Source organism: Petaurus breviceps, unplaced genomic scaffold (genome assembly GCF_028583685.1).
Source record: "Petaurus breviceps papuanus isolate PSGF00001 unplaced genomic scaffold, PetGlider_PUasm1.0 90760, whole genome shotgun sequence".
NCBI lineage: Eukaryota > Metazoa > Chordata > Mammalia > Diprotodontia > Petauridae > Petaurus > Petaurus breviceps.
In genome coordinates, this window is record NW_027187338.1 from 9,394,103 (window position 1) to 9,412,622 (window position 18,520).

At 49.5% G+C, this 18,520-nt stretch overlaps 1 protein-coding gene across 4 annotated transcripts; it reads left to right on the forward strand.

Annotated features, from left to right (window-relative positions):
* Positions 1 to 3,329: 3,329 nt before the first annotated feature.
* On the forward strand, positions 3,330 to 14,116 carry TXLNA (taxilin alpha). Of its 4 annotated transcripts, XM_069068086.1 has the most exons (12): positions 3,330 to 3,544; positions 4,200 to 4,432; positions 5,274 to 5,612; positions 6,314 to 6,405; positions 7,640 to 7,810; positions 8,279 to 8,473; positions 8,850 to 8,969; positions 9,487 to 9,561; positions 9,646 to 9,738; positions 10,220 to 10,315; positions 10,791 to 10,895; positions 11,943 to 14,116. In XM_069068086.1, the coding sequence occupies exons 2-12, from the start codon at positions 4,231 to 4,233 to the stop codon at positions 11,985 to 11,987; spliced, it is 1,533 nt and encodes a 510-aa protein (XP_068924187.1). In that variant the 5' UTR covers positions 3,330 to 3,544; positions 4,200 to 4,230; the 3' UTR covers positions 11,988 to 14,116. The 4 variants fall into 4 exon arrangements, with proteins under 4 accessions (XP_068924187.1, XP_068924186.1, XP_068924184.1 ...); XM_069068085.1 differs by having other exon boundaries at positions 3,330 to 3,562; positions 10,791 to 14,116; XM_069068083.1 differs by having other exon boundaries at positions 10,791 to 14,116.
* The last annotated feature ends 4,404 nt before the right edge of the window (positions 14,117 to 18,520 follow it).

Here is an 18,520-nt window from a genome sequence, read left to right on the forward strand (position 1 = left end):
GTCATGAGTCTAAGACCAGACAAGAGAAGGTGTGGCTTTACCAGAGTCCAGGGTTGCAGTCCCATGGGAGGAGACAGAAGTGGTAAGAAGCAGCTAGGTGGCCTAATGGATAGAACATGGAGTTGGGAAGATCTGAGTTCAAATATAGCCTTACTAGCAGTGTGGCCTTGGACAAGTCCCTCAGCCTCTGTTTGCCTCAGTTTCCTCAACTGTAAAATATGGATAACGCCTACCTCAAAAGTTTTGTGAGAGATTGAATGGTATATTTGTAAGATGTTTAGCACAGTGTCTAATACATAGGCATTTTGTAAAATGTTTATTACTTCTAAAACTAAGTAATTCAATGTTCACTAAACCCCAAACATAAAGAACTTATTTAGCAAGAATTGCTAGAAGAACTGGAAATCAGTCTGGTAGAAATTAGGTTTAGACCAGCATATTATACCATCTAGCAATAAATTCAAACTGGATTATATTGTTAGCTCTTTGAAAGCAATGATTATTTTCACCTTTGTATCCCTTGTGCTTAGAACAGTGACTGGTATGTAGCAAATGCTGATTTGACAACAATCTTCTTTTTCTGTACCACCATAGAACAATATATGAATTAGGGGAGGAACTAATCCTAAATAAAATAAACTGTAGGGATGACAAATATATGTATAATTCTTGAAGTGGTAAAGAATTGGAACCTGAAGAGATGCCCATCCATTGGGGAATGGCTAAACAAGTTATGGTATATGAATGTAATAGATTACTCTTACATTGTGTTGTAAGAAATGATGAAGGGGATGATTTTAGAAAAACCTGAGAAGACTTTATGAACTGATACAGAGTAAAGTGAACAGAACCAGGAAAACAACTTATACAATGATAACAATATTGTAAAGATAAAAAATTTTGTAAGACTTAGATACTCTAATCGGCATAATAATGACCCACCATGATTCTGGAGGAAGAATAATGAAACATGCTACCTACTTTCTGATAGAGGGGTGAGAGACTCGGGTTGCAGAATGAAATAGAGAAGATTTTTCTTTTAGACATTACTGTTGTAGAAATTTGCTTTGCTTGACTATACATATTAATTACTAACAGGTTTTGTTTTTCTTAATTGGGGGGACAGGATGGAAGAAAGAGAAGACAAGATTTTTGCCTATAAAAAAACTTAATTTTGAAAATGTAGATTGATATAAAAGCAAGTTATCAAAATGTATGTTAAAATAAAATTAGCCATCTACAATTAGTGACTTCACTGCTCTCTTTCTTAACATCTTTCAATATGGCTTCTAACCTAATCACCCAAATGAAACTTTTCTCTAAATTGCCAAATTTAAAGATTTCTTAATCTTCATCCTTCTTGATGCCATTGACCATGATGTCTTCCTTGATACTCTTCTTTTCTCTGACTTTTCATGGCACTACTCTCTCCCAGTTGTCCTCCCAACTGGTCTAATCAGTCCTTCTAAATATTCTTGGCTAATTTCTTGTCATCGTGCCCAACCTAAAAATCTCTGTCCTAAGTAAGCCCTCTTCTCTTTTTTCTCTAATCTTTTTTTTAGTAACCTCATCAGTTGCTATGGAGTCAGTTATCTCTATGCAGTTAAATCCCAGACAGATCTCTGTCTTCTGCACTAGTTTCACATCAGAAATTCCTACGAGGCATTTCAAACTAGATACCCCAAAGCTGAGCCATACTCAGTAGGTACAAAATTGAATTCATGGGCTTTCCCCTGAATCCCTCCCCTCACCCAGACGTCTCTGTTACAGCCTTTCAGCTGATAATCTTGGTGTCTTCCTCAACTTTTCATTTCCCTTCTCCCCATATATCCAATCATTTGCAGAATCTTGTCATTTCTATCGACAATAACACCTCTCCCATCTGTCCCCTTCTCTCCCATTCACACTTCATATTATCAGACTGTTTGTTCTACCAACCTCAAGCTTTCCACTCCATCCTCCCACACAGCGGTCCAAATGATTTGTCCAAAGTGCAGGTCTGGCCCTGCCACCCCTCTCTACTTAGTAAGCTCCGGTGGCTCCTCTGGTGTTTACAACCAGCCCCATTGTGGTCTTTGTATTGATTATTTCACGTGGCCCCCTGCTATCCAACCCTGTTAACCTTACATATGGAGAAGGTCTGTTTCCCATGCCCATGCCTCAGACTCCCTGGCTTCCTTTAAGTCTCCAGCTCCTACCTGAGGCTTTTCCTGACCTCTTTGTTGCTAAAGCCTTCCCCTCCCCTTGTGTACCTGGTGCATATTTATACATGTGAAGCCTGCAGGGCTACGTGTGTGCATGCTATAGCTCCTGATGGAGGGAGTATTTTGTTTGTTAGTATTGGCAGCCAGGTGGCACAGGAGCAGGGTCAAGATCCTAGTTCAAATGTGACCTCGGATGCTTACTAGCTGTGTGATCCTGAGTAGGCACTCAGCCTCAGTTTCTTCAGCTGTAAAATGGGGATGATGATGGCACCACCCATCTCCCAGGGTTGTTGTGAGGATCTATTGAAATATCTGTAAAGTGCTCAGCCCAGTGCCTGGCACACAGTAAGTGCCCAATAAATGCTTGTTTACTTCCTTACAAATTGACAGGGTTAAGAATAGAGTAAGGATCACCCACCCAGAAACACCTGGCCGTGCAACCTTGAGCAAGTTACTTAATCGCAATATTGGGCTTTAAAAAGAAAAATTAAAAAAAAAAAAAGAATAGGGTAGGGATATCTTTGGAATCACCGAATGTTGATGGGCTTTTTTTTTTTGATAACTTTTTTTTACGTCATCTACAGCCTATAGATACATAAGTGAAGTCCACGGGGTAGGGCTCAAATTGTGACTTGTGCATGTTCTCTCTTCTGTTAGAATGCAAGCCCCCCGTGAGGGAAAGGAGTGTTTATTTTTTTTTGAGGAGGGAAGGCAAAGCAGATGGGGTTAAATGATTTGCCCAAGGTCACACAGCTAGTAAGTGTGTCAGGTGTCTGAGGCCGAATTTGAACTTGGGTCCTCCTAACTCCAGGGCCCGTGCTCATTTCGAGTGTTTCGTTTTTGCCTTTCAGTGCATGACACACGGCTGGCGCTTAATCTATGTTTGTAGGTCTACTGGATGGGTCCAGTGGATTCTAGACCTAGCACCTCAGAACTCCCTCCCACAGGGAGAGCAAAAGCGCTCAGCCCCGCTGCATCCTGGGACTGGCTCTCAATCCGCACCGCGGGGCGTGACGGGATATGTAGTGTCCGGCTCTTCCCACCTTATTCGTTTCCAGTTTCCTTTCCGCTGAGACCGCCGCTGCTTCACCCTTCCCGACAGGCCTCACGAAGCCTCTAGTTTCTGATTGGCTAAGGACGCGGGAGGGGGCGGGTGTCTCCATCGGCAGCCGTTGTCCGGCGTTTCCGGTGTGAGGCCTGAGCCGGTATCCCTACGCTGCGATCCTTGTTTGGGGGAGGGGGGAGGGAATCGGCGGCAGAGGAAGAAGAGAGATCGGCTGAGGAGGCGGTGGCAGAGACGAGCGGGAACAGGACGGGATCGCAGCCTGCCTGACTCACAGGTCCGGGAGGGGCGCGCGGTACGGAGCGCGTGGACGCGGGGAGAGGAGGGGGAGAGGTCGGCCCATAGTGGGGGGTGGGGAGGGGAGGGAGCCATGAATGAGGGCGCTAGCGCGCTTGCGCGGGAGCATCCCGAGGGGCGCGAGGCAGAGCGGGGCGGAGCCCACGTGGGATGTGGGGCTGGGGTCTCCCAGAGTGGCGCCCCTCCCCCTGCCGCCCTAGGAGGCGGGGACCGGGTGTGCCTGGGCTTCTTGGGAGGGGAATTGCTGGGACAGGACGGCCTCTGAGCTGGTAACCAGGCCCAGGCCGCGAGGTGGGAGGAGACCTCCCCGTCAAGCCTCGTGGACGCGACCGAGGACACTGGCCCCGCGCCCCAAGGGACATCCGGGAAAGTTGCCAGGCCGGCCGTAGAGGGGTCCTGGGGCCGCATCGTCGGGCGCCCCCACCCCCACCCCGAGCTAGGCCCGCTTTGGGAGGGACCACAGTGAGGGGGGTTGGGGTGCCCAAGGAGCAGCCCATGAGCCTTTCCCGAGGTGAGGCCGGGAATTAAAGTTTTGGTTTAAAAGTTCCGAGCTGGCCCTGGCACTGCCTGGCCCCGGGGGAAGCAGCTGCCAAGAACTTGGAGCCCTGAATCTCGGTGCTTCCATTTTTATTAAGGTTGGTTCAGACTTGAGCATCCTTCAGCACGATGAAGAATCGGGACAAAGAGGGGGGCGCCTCGAAGGTGCCGGCCAGCCCTTCCAAAGCGAAAGGCCGAGCGGGGCCCCCAGAAGCCAGTGCACCCCAGACCCAGAAGGCCGAGGATGCCCAGGAGCCCCGGAGTCAGGGGACCCCCAAAGCAGACGGAAATGCAGAAGGGCCGGCCAGCCAGGCCCAGGACAAGAATGAGGGTACGTGCCAGGGGGCACCCCCAAAAGCCTCAGCCAGATCAGAGGAAGAGCTCGTGTGTAAGTGTCCAAGGTGTTAGGGTCTGCAGGCTTTCTTCCCACAACAGCCCTGTTGGTAAGGGAGAGTAAGAATTATCTTTTTCATTTTGTGAGAAAATTCTTTAAAAGTCATAAGATGAAGAAACTGAGTCTCAGGCAGTGATTTGCTCGTGCTTAGATAGCTGCCGCATGTAAGTATGTCAGGAGATGCATACTGGAGCTCCTTGAGGCATTTGCTGTCTTTGCCTCTCATTGTACCCCTAGCACTTAGCACAGGGCCTGACACGATTGACTGACTGGCTACAATACTTACTATTAGTTTGTATTTACTCTTATCTGCCATGACTTATTGTTTGAAGAGGAAGCCAGACTTAAGAAGATTAAATTTAATTAAATAGTTCTAGAAGTGGTATTGTTGGGCTGCCAAGTGGAGCAGGATTCAACTGAGGAACTTCCCTAGGAAGTTTACCTGTTACTTTTGTGCCTGTTTGGGAGAATATGTGAACAAATGTGGGCAGACTTTTAGAAATCCTTGGGCATGTTGTACATTAAGCAAGACAGTTTAGTGTACTAGAGAAAAGGTTGTGCTTGGAATCAGGGCCCTCAGGAGCCACCTAAGTTCTGACAATTCCTAGTTGTGTAATGATGGCTAAGACAAAACTGCTCTCAGCTTCAGTGGTTACTTCTAGAAAAATGGGAAAATAATAATCATGACACACACTTCACAGGACTACTAAAGAAAATCGTTTGGCAAACCTTAAATGGCGCTATTGGTTTCACTTTCTGCCTTGTCTTTTTGTTGCAGGGGGGCAAACCAAGAATTCTCAGTCAGGGCCTGTTTGTGATGTCTCAGAGGAGCTGAGTCGGCAGCTGGAAGACATACTAAACACCTACTGTGTTGATAGTAGTCAGGAGGGACCAGGTGATGATGGGGGCCAGAATGAACACACAGAGCCAGATGAGGTAGAGAAGAACAGGAATTATTCTGCACGGAATGGAGAACCAGAAGCAGGGACCCCCGAAGTCAATGGAGTGAAGGAAATCACCAAGGGAGAGCCAGGTGTTGAGGAGATCCGGGCCAATGAGGAGAGTGGGGACCGAGACCAGAAGCGGGCCCAGGAAAAGAAGAAGGCCAAAGGCCTAGGTAAGAAAGGTGGAAGCCCTAATACATTTGAGTTTCAAGGTGTTATCACATTATCCCTGGTATCTTCTTTGTCTATGAGACTGTTAGATCTCTTTCTGCACCCCACCTTAATAGTGTAAGCTCTTTGACAGCAGAGATTTTGTCCTTTCCCATCTTTATATCACAGGCACTGAACGTAAGAAATACCTCCTTGGTTGAATTTGGTTTCAAGAGATGACAGAATTTGGAGACCCTGGGCGAGTCACTTAAATCCCAGTTGCCTCTCAAAAAGAGAGAGAGAATTTGGAGTAAATGTCACTTGTGACCTGTCTGATCTAGAGGCTCTAAGTGGCAATAGTTTCATGTATGCAGATCTTAGGGTTCAGGCTTCAGTCCTAGGAATTATTCTTTGAATGATGTCACTTATTTTGTCTTTAAAGAAGAAAAATCTACAGATCCTAGGAAAGCAACCCACTGAATTGCCAGGAATGTGCCAGGTGTCTGAGGGAAGAGTCCTCAGACTGCTTCTGGAAGAAGGAAGAGGACGGCCTGAGCTGCCCCCCTTTTCCCTCCCCCTTCATCTGTGTGGCAAACCTTGGGTTTGAACTGAGAGTTGGACAGTCAGAGGAGCGAGCATCTGGGGCTGAGAGCTAACCTTAGTGTCTCCTGTGGCTTGGAGGCATGTGTGAGAGAGAGTCACTCTGTGTCCCTGTGTCTTCCAGGGAAGGAGATCACTTTGCTGATGCAGACATTGAACACTCTTAGCACCCCAGAGGAGAAGCTGGCTGCACTGTGCAAGAAATACGCTGAACTGGTCAGTTCTGGGCCCTTCTCCTATTTGTGGAATCTGGGTGGCATCAAGGTTGGCATGGGCCTGACCCTGAGGAGGAAACGCGGGTGACAACACATCCCAGCCTGGAGACTAAAGGGCAGGTGACAGGGCAAAAAGGTCTCTTTTAGTCCCTCTTTGGTTCCTTGGTGAAGAAGGTAGAGGCAGAGATGGGGGGATTCCCCCCAGCTGTGTTTCCTGGGGTCTGAGAGAAGGGAGAGAGCATTTGTGATGTTCTTAGGAAAATTGGATAAGTGTCTCCATTCAGGGGCTGTCCCCCTACTTTAGGGGCTAGAATGAATTTCCAGCATGGGTGGGCTCACATCAGAAGGGACTGGGGTCTGGCTTCCTGGGGCACTTTGCTTCAGATACTCTGCCAGAGACAGCATTGTTTGGCAGCTGCCCAGGGAGATGGGGAGGTGCTTGTCAGGAGTTGAGGAGGCAGGTTCAGAGGTGGTTCAGTAACACAGTCAAGGTTACACAGCGAAGAAGGGCCTTGCTCCCAGGGCCATGACACACTGTTCTTTCTCCCAACATGACCTGCAACTTTGAACATGTGCGCTGTTCTCGGCCTCTCTGGCTACATTGTTATGAGGGAAATGAGAGCTAGTGAAGGAGACTTAGGGCCATTTCCTGCTTCTCCAGCCTTGGCTCCTTCATCTCTTGGGGGGGAGGGATTGGGGGGGGTGGCCTCTCAGTGGGAGACCTGGCTTGAATAGATGCTGCCTTGGCCAGGGACCTCCTCATTTACCAGATTGGGAGTAGTCCCCTGTGCTCTGCCTAGCTTCTAGGGCTAATGAGGCATATGGTGGCCCTGTTCTAAGCACTGAATTATTTGGTTACTCTGAGGCAAGGTTGTCATTGGTGTTAGTGGGACATTAATTCTGTTGCTCAGTACTCTGACAGATGCTTTGTAAGTATTAACCCCTTTTTACAGATGAGAGATTGATGTTCCAGGAAGTTTGGTGACTTGCCTAATATTCCCCATATTTGGAATGAGGGAGAGAAAGGTAGGAAATAGAGAGGCTGGATTGAGTAGGAGGAGAGACTGGTTCAAAGATGGTTTTCTGGCTGCTTTAGTCCCTGGTGGTCTCTGCAGGACCAAGGACCAGGGGGCGGTTTCCCTAAAGAATTAACCTTGTCTGAGAGTCTTCATCCACACACTCTGCTCCCCATCACCTGCTTGCTTCCATGCCCCATGCCCCTTTGTTTCTTACAGCTGGAGGAGCATCGCAATTCCCAGAAACAGATGAGAGTCCTGCAGAAGAAGCAGAGTCAACTGGTGCAGGAGAAGGACCACCTGAGGAGCGAGCACAGCCGCGCTGTCCTGGCCCGCAGCAAGCTGGAGAGCCTGTGTCGGGAGCTTCAGAGGCACAACCGGACCCTCAAGGTAAGCCTCGGGGCTGCTCCCCCAGGTGTCTGGGGGGCTGGGCTACTGTTCAGGTGAGCCCTTTCCAAGGATAGGTTGGTTTGGATCAGGGGAGGGGAACCTACAGCCTCAGAACCACACATGCTCCTCCCCAAATGCAGCCCTTTGACTGAATCTAAACTTCACAGAACACGTCCCTTTCATAAAAGGATTTGTTCTCCAAAACCTGGACTCAATCAGAAGACTGCGCCCAAGGACCTAGAAGGCCATATGTGCCCCTTGAGGCTGTGGCTCCCCTCCCCTGGTGCAGATCTGGGAGCTTTCCCAGCTCATAATCTGGGGTTCCCTCTCAGCCTTTGAATTGCAGCCATTGTTCAGAAATCATCGCCAGGGCTTCTGGGGAGCCCTTGGAGGGTCATTGGGATGCTGAGCGGGGCCCCTCCAGTCATGGCCTTCTAGCCCACCCGTGTCCTCCCTCCTGCTCTGCAGGAAGAAGGCATCCAGCGAGCACGAGAGGAGGAGGAGAAGAGGAAGGAGGTGACGTCCCATTTCCAGGTGACCCTGAACGACATCCAGCTGCAGATGGAGCAGCACAACGAACGCAACTCCAAGCTGCGCCAAGAGAACATGGAGCTGGCTGAGCGGCTGAAGAAGCTCATCGAGCAGTACGAGCTGCGGGAGGAGGTACGGGGGCGGGGGCTGAGCCTGCCCCCCCAGACTCCCCGGGGGTGATGGGGGAGCAGCCCTGCACCGGGTTTGAAGCCCAGGTGTGTCCCGGCTTGGAGTCTAGGGCTCCTTACTACCCCAGGATGCTTCTTGTTGAGCTGTCACTAACCTGGGAAAGGGGCTTTGAAGAGAGGGCACCTGCTGTCATGGGGAGAGTACTGAATGGGAGGTGGGACCTGCAGTGATTGGCAGCTTCCCAGGCCAGCCAAAAGCCTCTCTCTGCTCCAGGACTGGGCAGGGCCTAGGTCCTGCAGAACGCTGCCCAGGCCTATGGCATCCCCATCAGGGCACTGGCCAGGCCTGTTCTCGTCATGACTTGGGCTTCTTTTGGCAGCACATTGACAAGGTCTTCAAGCACAAGGACCTGCAGCAGCAATTGGTGGATGCCAAGCTCCTGCAGGCCCAGGAGATGCTGAAGGAGGCTGAGGACAGGCACCAGCGAGAGAAAGACTTTGTAAGTGTCACCCTGAGGAACAGGTCCTCTCGCCTCAGAGGAGCCCCCCTGAAAACTGCCTCAGCCAGGGAGGCTGGGCTGGAGATGTTCATTTCATTATCCTTTGGCCTCATCTTTAGCCAAAGAACATGCCTGTTAAAAAAAAGTCTCCGCCCTCTGGGACTGGGGGTGAGGGGTCAGTAATGCTACATGGAGGGCTTTGGGAGACAGTGAGGCCTGTCAGTCACAGGACACTGGCCTTGGAGCTCAAGACCTGGGTTCAGGCTTTGACTGTACCTCTTATCTTCTCTGGGTCACGGTGTCTTCATGTGTAAAATTTGGGGATGATAGGTTCACAAATAAGGTGGGGCAAAAAGGTTGGTGTTGTCTCTGCAAGGCCTTGGCTAAGGTGCACACGGCACCCCATCATGAGAACCATTGTTCCCCAGTGGCCTCAAAGTTCTCTTCTGCGCTGCCTTTACCCAGAGAGTGTGACACTGACTGGGGTGGGGGGGGTCTCTCCTTGTCTTTGCAACAGCTGCTGAAGGAAGCAGTGGAGTCCCAGCGGGTGTGTGAGCTGATGAAGCAGCAGGAGGCCCACCTGAAGCAGCAGGTAAGGCCCAAGGGAGGCGGTACCCCTGGCACTGGGCAGGCAGGTGGGCAGCAGGGCCTGACACCCAGGATTCCGTCTTCACAGCTCGCACTGTACACAGAGAAGTTTGAGGAGTTCCAGAACACTCTGTCGAAAAGCAGCGAGGTGTTCACAACGTTTAAGCAGGAAATGGAAAAGGTAATGTCCTTGGCCCCTCCTGGGAAAGGTCACCTCAGCGCCCTCAAGTATAGCCCTTGTTCATTAACGTTTCACCTTGGGCAGGCCTCAGCTTTCCTGTGTGTCTATTCATCTGTAACATGGAAATAGCCGTCCTTGACCCACAGGCTTTCATGGGAAGCACAGGACGTGTGTGATGATTTTTTTCACCAGCTAGCCAGCTTGGTGACTCCACTTTGGGGACAGTAGTTTTCCCACTCCCACATGCATTTTTTTCCTTTTATTTTTTTAAGTTGGAGTCAGGGTGGATATATCAGTTCTTCTCAGTAAGGTAAAGAGGTTATATGGACAAACGGCTTTGGGGAGAGATTCCAGATTTCTTAACATGGTATATCACCACTAGTAGTTGGGTTGGGGCATTGACCTGAGCCCCGTGTTGTCCCACCATCCCTCCAGCTCCCATGGATCCAGTAATGGTTCCCTTTTATTCCTCACATGACAGATGACCAAAAAGATCAAGAAGCTGGAGAAAGAGACCACCATGTACCGCTCCCGGTGGGAGAGCAGCAATAAGGCACTGCTGGAGATGGCCGAGGAGGTATGTGGAGGGGAGGTGCCTGCGGGAGGGGGCAGTTACCCCGGGCTCCTCCAGGGGCTCGGCTCCCTCTTGCTGCTGGGCCCTAGCTCCTGTAGCTTCATCTGCTCCTTCCCTAGGCTGGGGAGAGAGAGAAGTTGTCCTTTTAACAGGGAAAATGGTTCTCAGGGCATTGAACACCAGGGAACAGTGTGGGGAAGGAAAGGAAAGAGTGAAAGATGTTAAGGAGCCACAGAGGACGTGGTGTGAAATGTGTGAAAAAGGGGGAGGTGAGGTGGGCACAGGCTGTCACCTCGGGGTCACTCTCCTGCTTGAGGTGGCCACTCCAAGCATCTTTCTCAAGGCTGAGGAGGAGTGCCTGGATTTGCACATGCGGGAGGCAGGCCTAGTCTTTAAGCTAGATGCCTTGAAATTCAAGCTGCCCTCAGAGAAGGGGCCTTTCTGTTGCTTAGTTCTAAAAAGGCACCTTTTACTTCAGAAAACTCTTAGAGACAAGGAGCTAGAAGGCCTGCAGGTGAAAATCCAGCGGCTTGAGAAGCTTTGTCGGGCCCTGCAGAGTGAACGCAATGACCTGAACAAGAAGGTGCAGGACCTGAGTGCCCATCCCCCACTGGGTGAAGCGGACACCCCAGAGTCCCCCAGAGGCACACGGAGGGACAGCAGTGCCGAGCCGCTGCTGGAGGGCCCCCAGTCTCATCACATAGAGGCTGCCCCCCAGGGCCTAGAACTGAGCCCGGGTGTTTCAGGCCAGACGGAGACTGATGAAGCCACCCCTTCTGCAGACTAGAAGGGCTCTGGTGGAAGGAAGACCAGGGGTGCCAGGCGGGGGCGAGTGAATGTTACAGGCCCAGCTGCTGTGTCCCCTCTTAGCTTAGGGGCTGCCGTGGGGAAGAGCTGGGGCCCATCAGGCATTTGACACTTTCTGATTTAGGTTCTTGAAGATGATTTTTATATATATATATATATGGCATATAAAAGTGTGTGCCATGCCCCATACTTTTATATACATACATGTATAAAACAAGCACTTGCTTTCCCGTGCCTCAGTGCACCGAGAGACATGTGTCTAACAGTGCTGCGAGGGGCTCAGCAGAGGGCTTGTCTCCCATGACTGCTCACAGGGCAGATTATTGTGCTGTTCCTCCCTCCTCCCTTCCAGTCCCCAGGGACCGTGGAGGACCTTGGCTTCACTGGTGTCCCAGGGCATATGCACACAGGCACACACGAACTCTCGTGTTGTGGTGGAGAGAGTTGGGCTGGCTGTGGCTCTGCTCTCCCTGCGCTGAGAGTGGCTCTGGGCCTGTGCTCTGGGAGCCCAGCAGGGGTCCCAAGACAATGTTTTAGTGTTTTCCAGTGGGGAGAGAGGAGATTGAGGAGCCCATTTATTTAAAGACCTACCCATTGGGGGCCTCTCGAGCTTTCTAGTCGTGCCCAAACTAGACAATGCGTCCCAGTAGCCTTACGATTCACAGTTGCCTCTCCCTCCAGCACAAGTGGGTTGAAAAGAGATCATCCTTAAGGGTTGTTTGAGAAGGTGGTTTGGGATTGTGGGGTTTGCACACGAGTGTTACTGAAATGATGAGGTAGTAGAAGGATTGTGAGTAATAGACTGTCTCCTTTATCCTTGTAGCTACAGCCCCTTGCTTCCCTGCCCCAGCTTTGGGCCTGGAGCTGAGTTGGTGCAGTGGACGCATGTTCCTCATGGTAAGAGGTTGATGCTTCCCTTCAGTGTTGCCCGGGACATGGGCTTGCATCACTATGGGGGCTGTAGGACCCCGGGAACTGCCTCTTGTTCCCATAGCAGCTCAGCTCCAGGACCCCACCCTGCCCATTTCCATGGACTCTTCAGAGCAACTCACAGTCACTCCCTGGGCTTCATCTGATGAAGCCTCTTCCCATGAACACTAAGCATTCCTTGGCTGAGCAGAGGTCTAAGGACGGCCTCCTGGACTTCCAGGGAGTCTGTGGGCTCAGGACTGTGGCTACGCATCAGTCTCTACACTGGCCAACGCCAGAGGGCACAAGATTTCTCCCCAAATTGGCCTTTTCATGGAAGGGGCCAGAAATCTATAGCTGGAGAGCCATCTCTCCTCTGATGAGCCTGGTGGCAGGGATTTTTCCTTCTCTGTCTTTGGGCTGCACGCTTGAGGCACTATCAGTCATGCCTCCTGTGGTGTGAAGCAATTCCCCAGGACCCAGCCTAGCTTTTGGCCTCAATGGGACCAAGGGAGCTGCCTTAGAGGACCACGGCCACTCTTATCTCCTCCATACATCCCCTCCTTTTCCATATCACCGAGTCAGTCGCATTAAGTCCTGTCACAGGCTAACCCTAAATCATGTTCTCACAGACCTTGTTCTCCATTGTCACAGTCTTCCCTTCCCCTCATGCTGACTTGTGTCTTTTGGGTGGCTCTGCCTTGAATTTTCTTCTTGCTCTGGGAGAGCCACCTTGCCCTTCCCCCTCCCCAGCAGGAGCCCTAGATAACCCAGAATGGCATCCAGCTGATTGTTTGTATGTGCTGATCTTGTAGGCCGCACGTGAAGGTGAGGGAGCAGGGCAGTTGTAAGGGCCTTGGCAGCTGGAGATGGGACGGGGTGTGACTGAATACATATTTGCCCTAGAAGGGACCTTTTCTAGACCCTAACCAGCACTTGGTTTCATTTTCCCATCTCTGGGTTAGAGTAGAAGGGTCTGCCTTGCTCCTGTTCCTTTATTCTTTTTCAGTCTTCCAAGGTGCCCCTTCTTGCTCTGCCCTTCTCTTCTCAGTGAGTGCTAGCCCAGAGTTGCTGCCTCAAGACCACGGAGAGCCTTCTGGGTAGTCTTAGTTTGAACTTCTCTCTGCAAAAAGAGGGCATGGATGGCACTCATTGCCCAACTCACTTCAGCTACCTCTAAGCTGCTGTAGGCCTGGGACTACAGAAGCAGCCTCAGGCCCTCAATGTTGGAGCCCTTTGCTGGGAAATGAGCTAATGGTGAGCCCAGATGCCTCTCTGGCCACAGACTGTGATTCCTCCATTCAATATCCAGTAAACCATTTCAAGGATTCGGTTAGTGCTGGATCTGTTCCCCTTGGCAAACAGCAGCTGCCACATTAGGGCTTCCTTTCCCTCCTTGGCCCCTTTTTCATTCTTATCCTTTCTCCCACTAGTGACCAAATCTCAGAATTCACACTTGATGCTGGCTGCTCTCCGAGTGGGTTGCCCAAGCTGCAGCTCTCTCCTTTTAGCTTGTTGAAGTGTATGTTTTAGCCCTGGGCAGTGCAGTGGCAGGCTTGGTTATGCCAGGAGTCTGGGCAGGTCCCAGGGGGTGAGGTAATCAGAAGGTGTATCCAAAAGGCGTACTGTATTTGGCCTCTTGAGCCTTGGGCCCAGAAAGCTCTGAAGCTGGTGGCTTTTGTTTCAGGGATTCAGCCCCATGCACTCTCTCTTTGCTTTAGCCTGGGGCCCTTGTCCTGCGCGTCCAGCCCATTGGGCCATAGGCACAGAGCATGTGATCATACGTGCCACAGCATTCCGGAGTTGATTCTCCATGGGTCAAATTTGGGCATTTTCTGTAAGGGGCCAACTCAGAGTTTGGGGCCAACACGTTCCCTGAGCTTATCAATGGCACAGCAGGGTAGACAGGGTCTGGGGAAAGAGTGAAAGGGATGGCTTCTTGCCTTTTGGACCCTCCAGGCAGCCTGATCCCATGGAGGCTGGAAGCTGTATGCTAACAGCTGTCTTTCCTTTTCACAACAGACAGGGGGGTGGGGGTGATTTTGATGTATTTTTAACCACATTAAATAGTCTGTTGCCTTAACTTGATTCTGTGTCCTGTGATAGAGATTTTGATTGATTCAGGGACCAACCAGGTGATTTCTGGGCACATCTTTTCTCCCTCAGCCTCCTCCTTGAGTACTGACATATTCAGAGTTGTCCGTGGCCCAGTCCTAATCCTGGCCCTACCTCAGTGGACTTGATAATCTAGCACATGGTTAAGAGAGACACATGGGGGCGCTATAAGGCCCAAGGTTGTAACTGGTTAGGTGTTTGGGGAAAGGTCCCAGGAACATACCCCTTTTGAGTTGGACTTCTCCAGGATTCAATAGGCAAAGGACAGGAAGGACATTCTCGGCCTAGGGAGTAGGGGTAAGTAAAGGCCCAAGGGCAAAAACAAAGGATGTGTTTCTGGGACAGAGTCCAGTTGGAGAAAGTGTGCAGGATGTGACCTGGAGAGAGAAATCATGCAAGACTTATTTTACACAGGACATCAAGGCCCAGAAATTAAGCAACTTGGCCATTATGAAATGCCAGTACAAAGGCCTGTGCTTTTCTGTATTCCTTTAGGCCTTCCTTGTTTATAGTCCTGGAATGACTGAGACTTTGTGGCCTATGACTAATGGGTGTCTGCCCAGCCCTCAGCTTCTCACTGTTCTGGGGCCCTGGCCTTCTGAAGAGTGCAGTAGGTCCTGAGACAGGCTGCTCTAGGACTGAGTGAAGAGGGCTGGTAGGCTCAGCCTCCCCAGAGCTTGAAGCTGTAGGGTAGGGGGGTGAGAAGTGGAAGTCAGAAGGCCTGCTCAGCTTTGTGACCTGGAGCCCAGCAACCCCTCCCCGAGAACCAATTTCCTTACTGACAGAATGAGAATGATAAGAGTTTGTGTAAGGACCATTGCTGCAATTGAAGGCCCTTTCAGGGACAGGCAAGGCCCAACACTGCCAGCTGTGACTTCTGTCCTTTCATTAGCCCCAGCTCAGCTTGTGTGCCTAGGCAAGGGGTGGGGATAGCTCAGTTTCCTGCCCTCTATACCTAAATTATTTTAGACCGGCATAGAGATGCCTTCCTATTGCTTATTGGGGAGCCAGGAACTCCACCCTAGTAATAGAAAGCTTCATCTTGCAGCAGGGTAGGGCAGGGCAGAGACAGCCCCTGGCTTGCTGCAGTCAGGCATATTCCGTGTTCTCCACTCAAGGGTTTGACCAGTGGGCAGGAGGGACATATCAGGCCTCCCAGCGGAGGATCAGGCCACTGGACTGGGAGATCCCTTTTCAGGCCTTAATGGGAAAGGAGAAGTAAGATCTAGCCCCAGGCCTCTTCTGTGGACAGAATGTTTCTACTGAAGGATCTGGAGTGTTTGTATCCATCCCCAGTCCTACAACCTCATTTTATAGAGGAGGAAACGAATACCCAGTAAGATGAGTTACTTGCCAGAGGTCACCTAGTTATTATGTAGCCAAGTCAGTGTTCCAACCTAGGCTTCACAATGCGGGCCCACATTGCCTCCAAGTGCCTCCTGAATTCTGTTCCCAATGCCCAGCTCGCTCTGACCACCTTGCTCCTGTAATACTACCTATCAAGCAAAAAATAAATGAAAGTCCAGCTTAGCACCCAAGGTCTGTTATCTAGCACGACCCTTAGTCTAAACAAGCATAGCCTTCCAGGTAAACAGCTATTCACCCTGGTCCTGTGTAAGATATGACTGAATTTTGTACCCACAGAAATTACAGTACTTACTGATGGCTAGTGTCAGACACCAAACTGCTTGTAGGAGGCTGGGGGGGATGTTGGCCGCCTGGAAATCAGCACATCTACTACTTTTATTTGTTCTGAGGCCTTTTTCTGTATAACAGAAGAACTGCTAGGGTGGGCATGGGCCCAGCCCCAGTCTCAGGTAATGGGACTTTTATCACTGATATCCCGGATTCCAGTCTTCAGACTTATACTTTCATCAATTCTCCCAGCAACTGAGGAAATTCCTTTCTCATGCTACTTAATGCAAACAAAAGGAGAGGAGACTAGAAGCATTTTTGTCCTTTCCTTTATTTAAGTATAAGGAAAAATGAAAATCAGAAGGGAGGGGGTAAATGAAATGTGGAAATGAGAAGATGTAATCAAGGGGTGGGGTTTAGTGAACCAGGAATGCTGACCAATGTGGGCCAAGGTGGGCTTTTGTAACTAGCTTAACCTGGGCTTGAGCCTGGCCCTCTTCCACCAGGGGCCAGAGGCCAAGTCACTCATCAGATAATGACATGAAATAAAAATCTTTTCTAAATTCACTCCTGGCCAGGTGAAATTATTGGTAAGACTATTATTTCTCACATCCTGCTTCTTTGGTATCTTGGCCTTTGCCAAAGTTCCTATGACCAGAATGGACTCTTCCCCTTCCCTCAGTCTCACTATCAATGTGCCTACTTTCCAGATGCCTCTTAGGTGCCTCATTCCCTCAATGAAGCCTTTAGTGACCTGGGGGCAGTACCCCATCCCCAAAGCTGAAAAGGCTCTCTTCCCATTTCCAAAAACAGAGCATGTGTAAAGCCACGCACGAGCAGCTTTCCAGAGAACTGCTGCTAGGAACAGCTTTCAAGGTTCTGATTACATAGTATAGCAAACTCTCTAGTCAATAACAAATCGGAGCAAAACATTCACAGATAATCATGGTACAGCATTCACAGTGTTACAGCTTATCACAAAAAAATCAAAATATAGCATTCACCATGTCACAACTCAACAGCTTATCACTAAAATGGCCACATAGTTTTCACCAAAGTGGTCTCATAGTTTTAAACAAAGTACATTCATTTAATCAATCACAAAATCCTTAATTCAATCACAAAGTACAAAAGCCAAAGTTCTTTCTCCACCCCTGAGTCACAATAAATCATAATCTTCTCAGTCAGTACACAGTATCCAAATAAAGTCTTTCAGCTTGACTCGAGGCTGGCTCTCAGCTTCCATGGTGCCAGCTCCAACTGTCACCTGGGTTCAAAGGTAGGCAGCTCCCACTTCCTTGTCCAGTTCTTGGTCCTGCTCCCGTTCCATATTGAAATTCACGGGGTCCAGTCTACCTCAAGTCCTTCACAGTTCCTGTTTCTGGGAAGACAAAGCTTGACAGAGCCACAATAATATTCATACACATTGCTAGCACCATCGTCAATTCACTATCTGCCTGTGAAATCAACTTAGACCCACCAACAAGGTCTGAGAACTCAACACAAATCATCAACATAGAAATCAACACAGACCCACCAACAAGTTCCAAGAGGTCAGCACAAATCATGGACTCTAGGACTTTTGTAAACATACAACCAGAAAATCCTCATTCAGGGCTTCCAGTAAGGTCACAGGGTTTCTGTACAAAGTATCACAAACAAACATCAACACAGACAGAGCTGGGATACCACAAGTTTTCTCCTTCTTGACTCTGCCACCACAAGAGTTCTGCTGTCTCTGACCTGGAAATTCTCCTTATATGTGGTCATTAGCTCCTCCCCTTCCTGTTACATCAGCAACTTCCTCCCAAGGTGTTCACTACTTCTGTGTTAATTAAATAGCTTAAACAAGGTGTTAAGTTGAAACAAGGTCCTAAGTACCTGCTTACTTGCCAATACAAAGGGGCATAGAAGATCTTCAGATTCTTTAACATTGCAGCTGGGCATTCAGCAGAGACATGATGAGCACATATGATGCTGGCACATAGTAGGTGCCTAATAAATGTTTATTGGTTAATTGAAGTGTGGAACTGTGGGAGAGGGCATAAAGGTTAATTGTTATGGATGAACTGATTGTGGGCTCACAGGGAACTCCAGACAAAACAAATCCTCCCAGGACCTTAAAATTTTCAGTAAGGGCTGATGGCTTCTTGTTCCCAGAATCCTTGGAAAATGAGAATAGCTATTAACCGAAGCTAGGTCCTAGATTTCTGGGAAGAGCTGGAGGCTAGGGAGAATCCTCTCTCTGCTGACTCTTTGCATTTCCTCATTCTTGAATTTCCCAAGAAGACAACCCCTCTTCCCTTCACAAAAGTCCTGCTGGCTAGTCAGGTATTAAATTCAAATCCTGACTGACCCTAGCTGAATACACAGGCAAATCATACAGCCTCTCAGTAACTCAGGCAAACTCTCTAGGACTTGGTAGAAAAGTCAGATAGGTGTAAGTTAAGTGTATAATTACTCAGAAATGTTTGAGAGTGGGTAAAGAACTCCTTCCTCCTCACCAAATACCTTTGATTCAGCTTTCCTATTGCTACCCCAGCCCACATTTGATGGGGTACAGGCTCTGGAAACCCCCTTGAACTCTCCTTGAATTTTCCTACTTGACCAAGTCTCTGGTGTCTGCCTGAGACTATAGTCCTCCAAACTGGCCTTTCGTGGTCAAAGCCAAATCTCTCAATTCTCTGTTACCCCTAACCTAACCCAGTCCTTCATTGTCTGTTACCTCTAGATGGCTACATC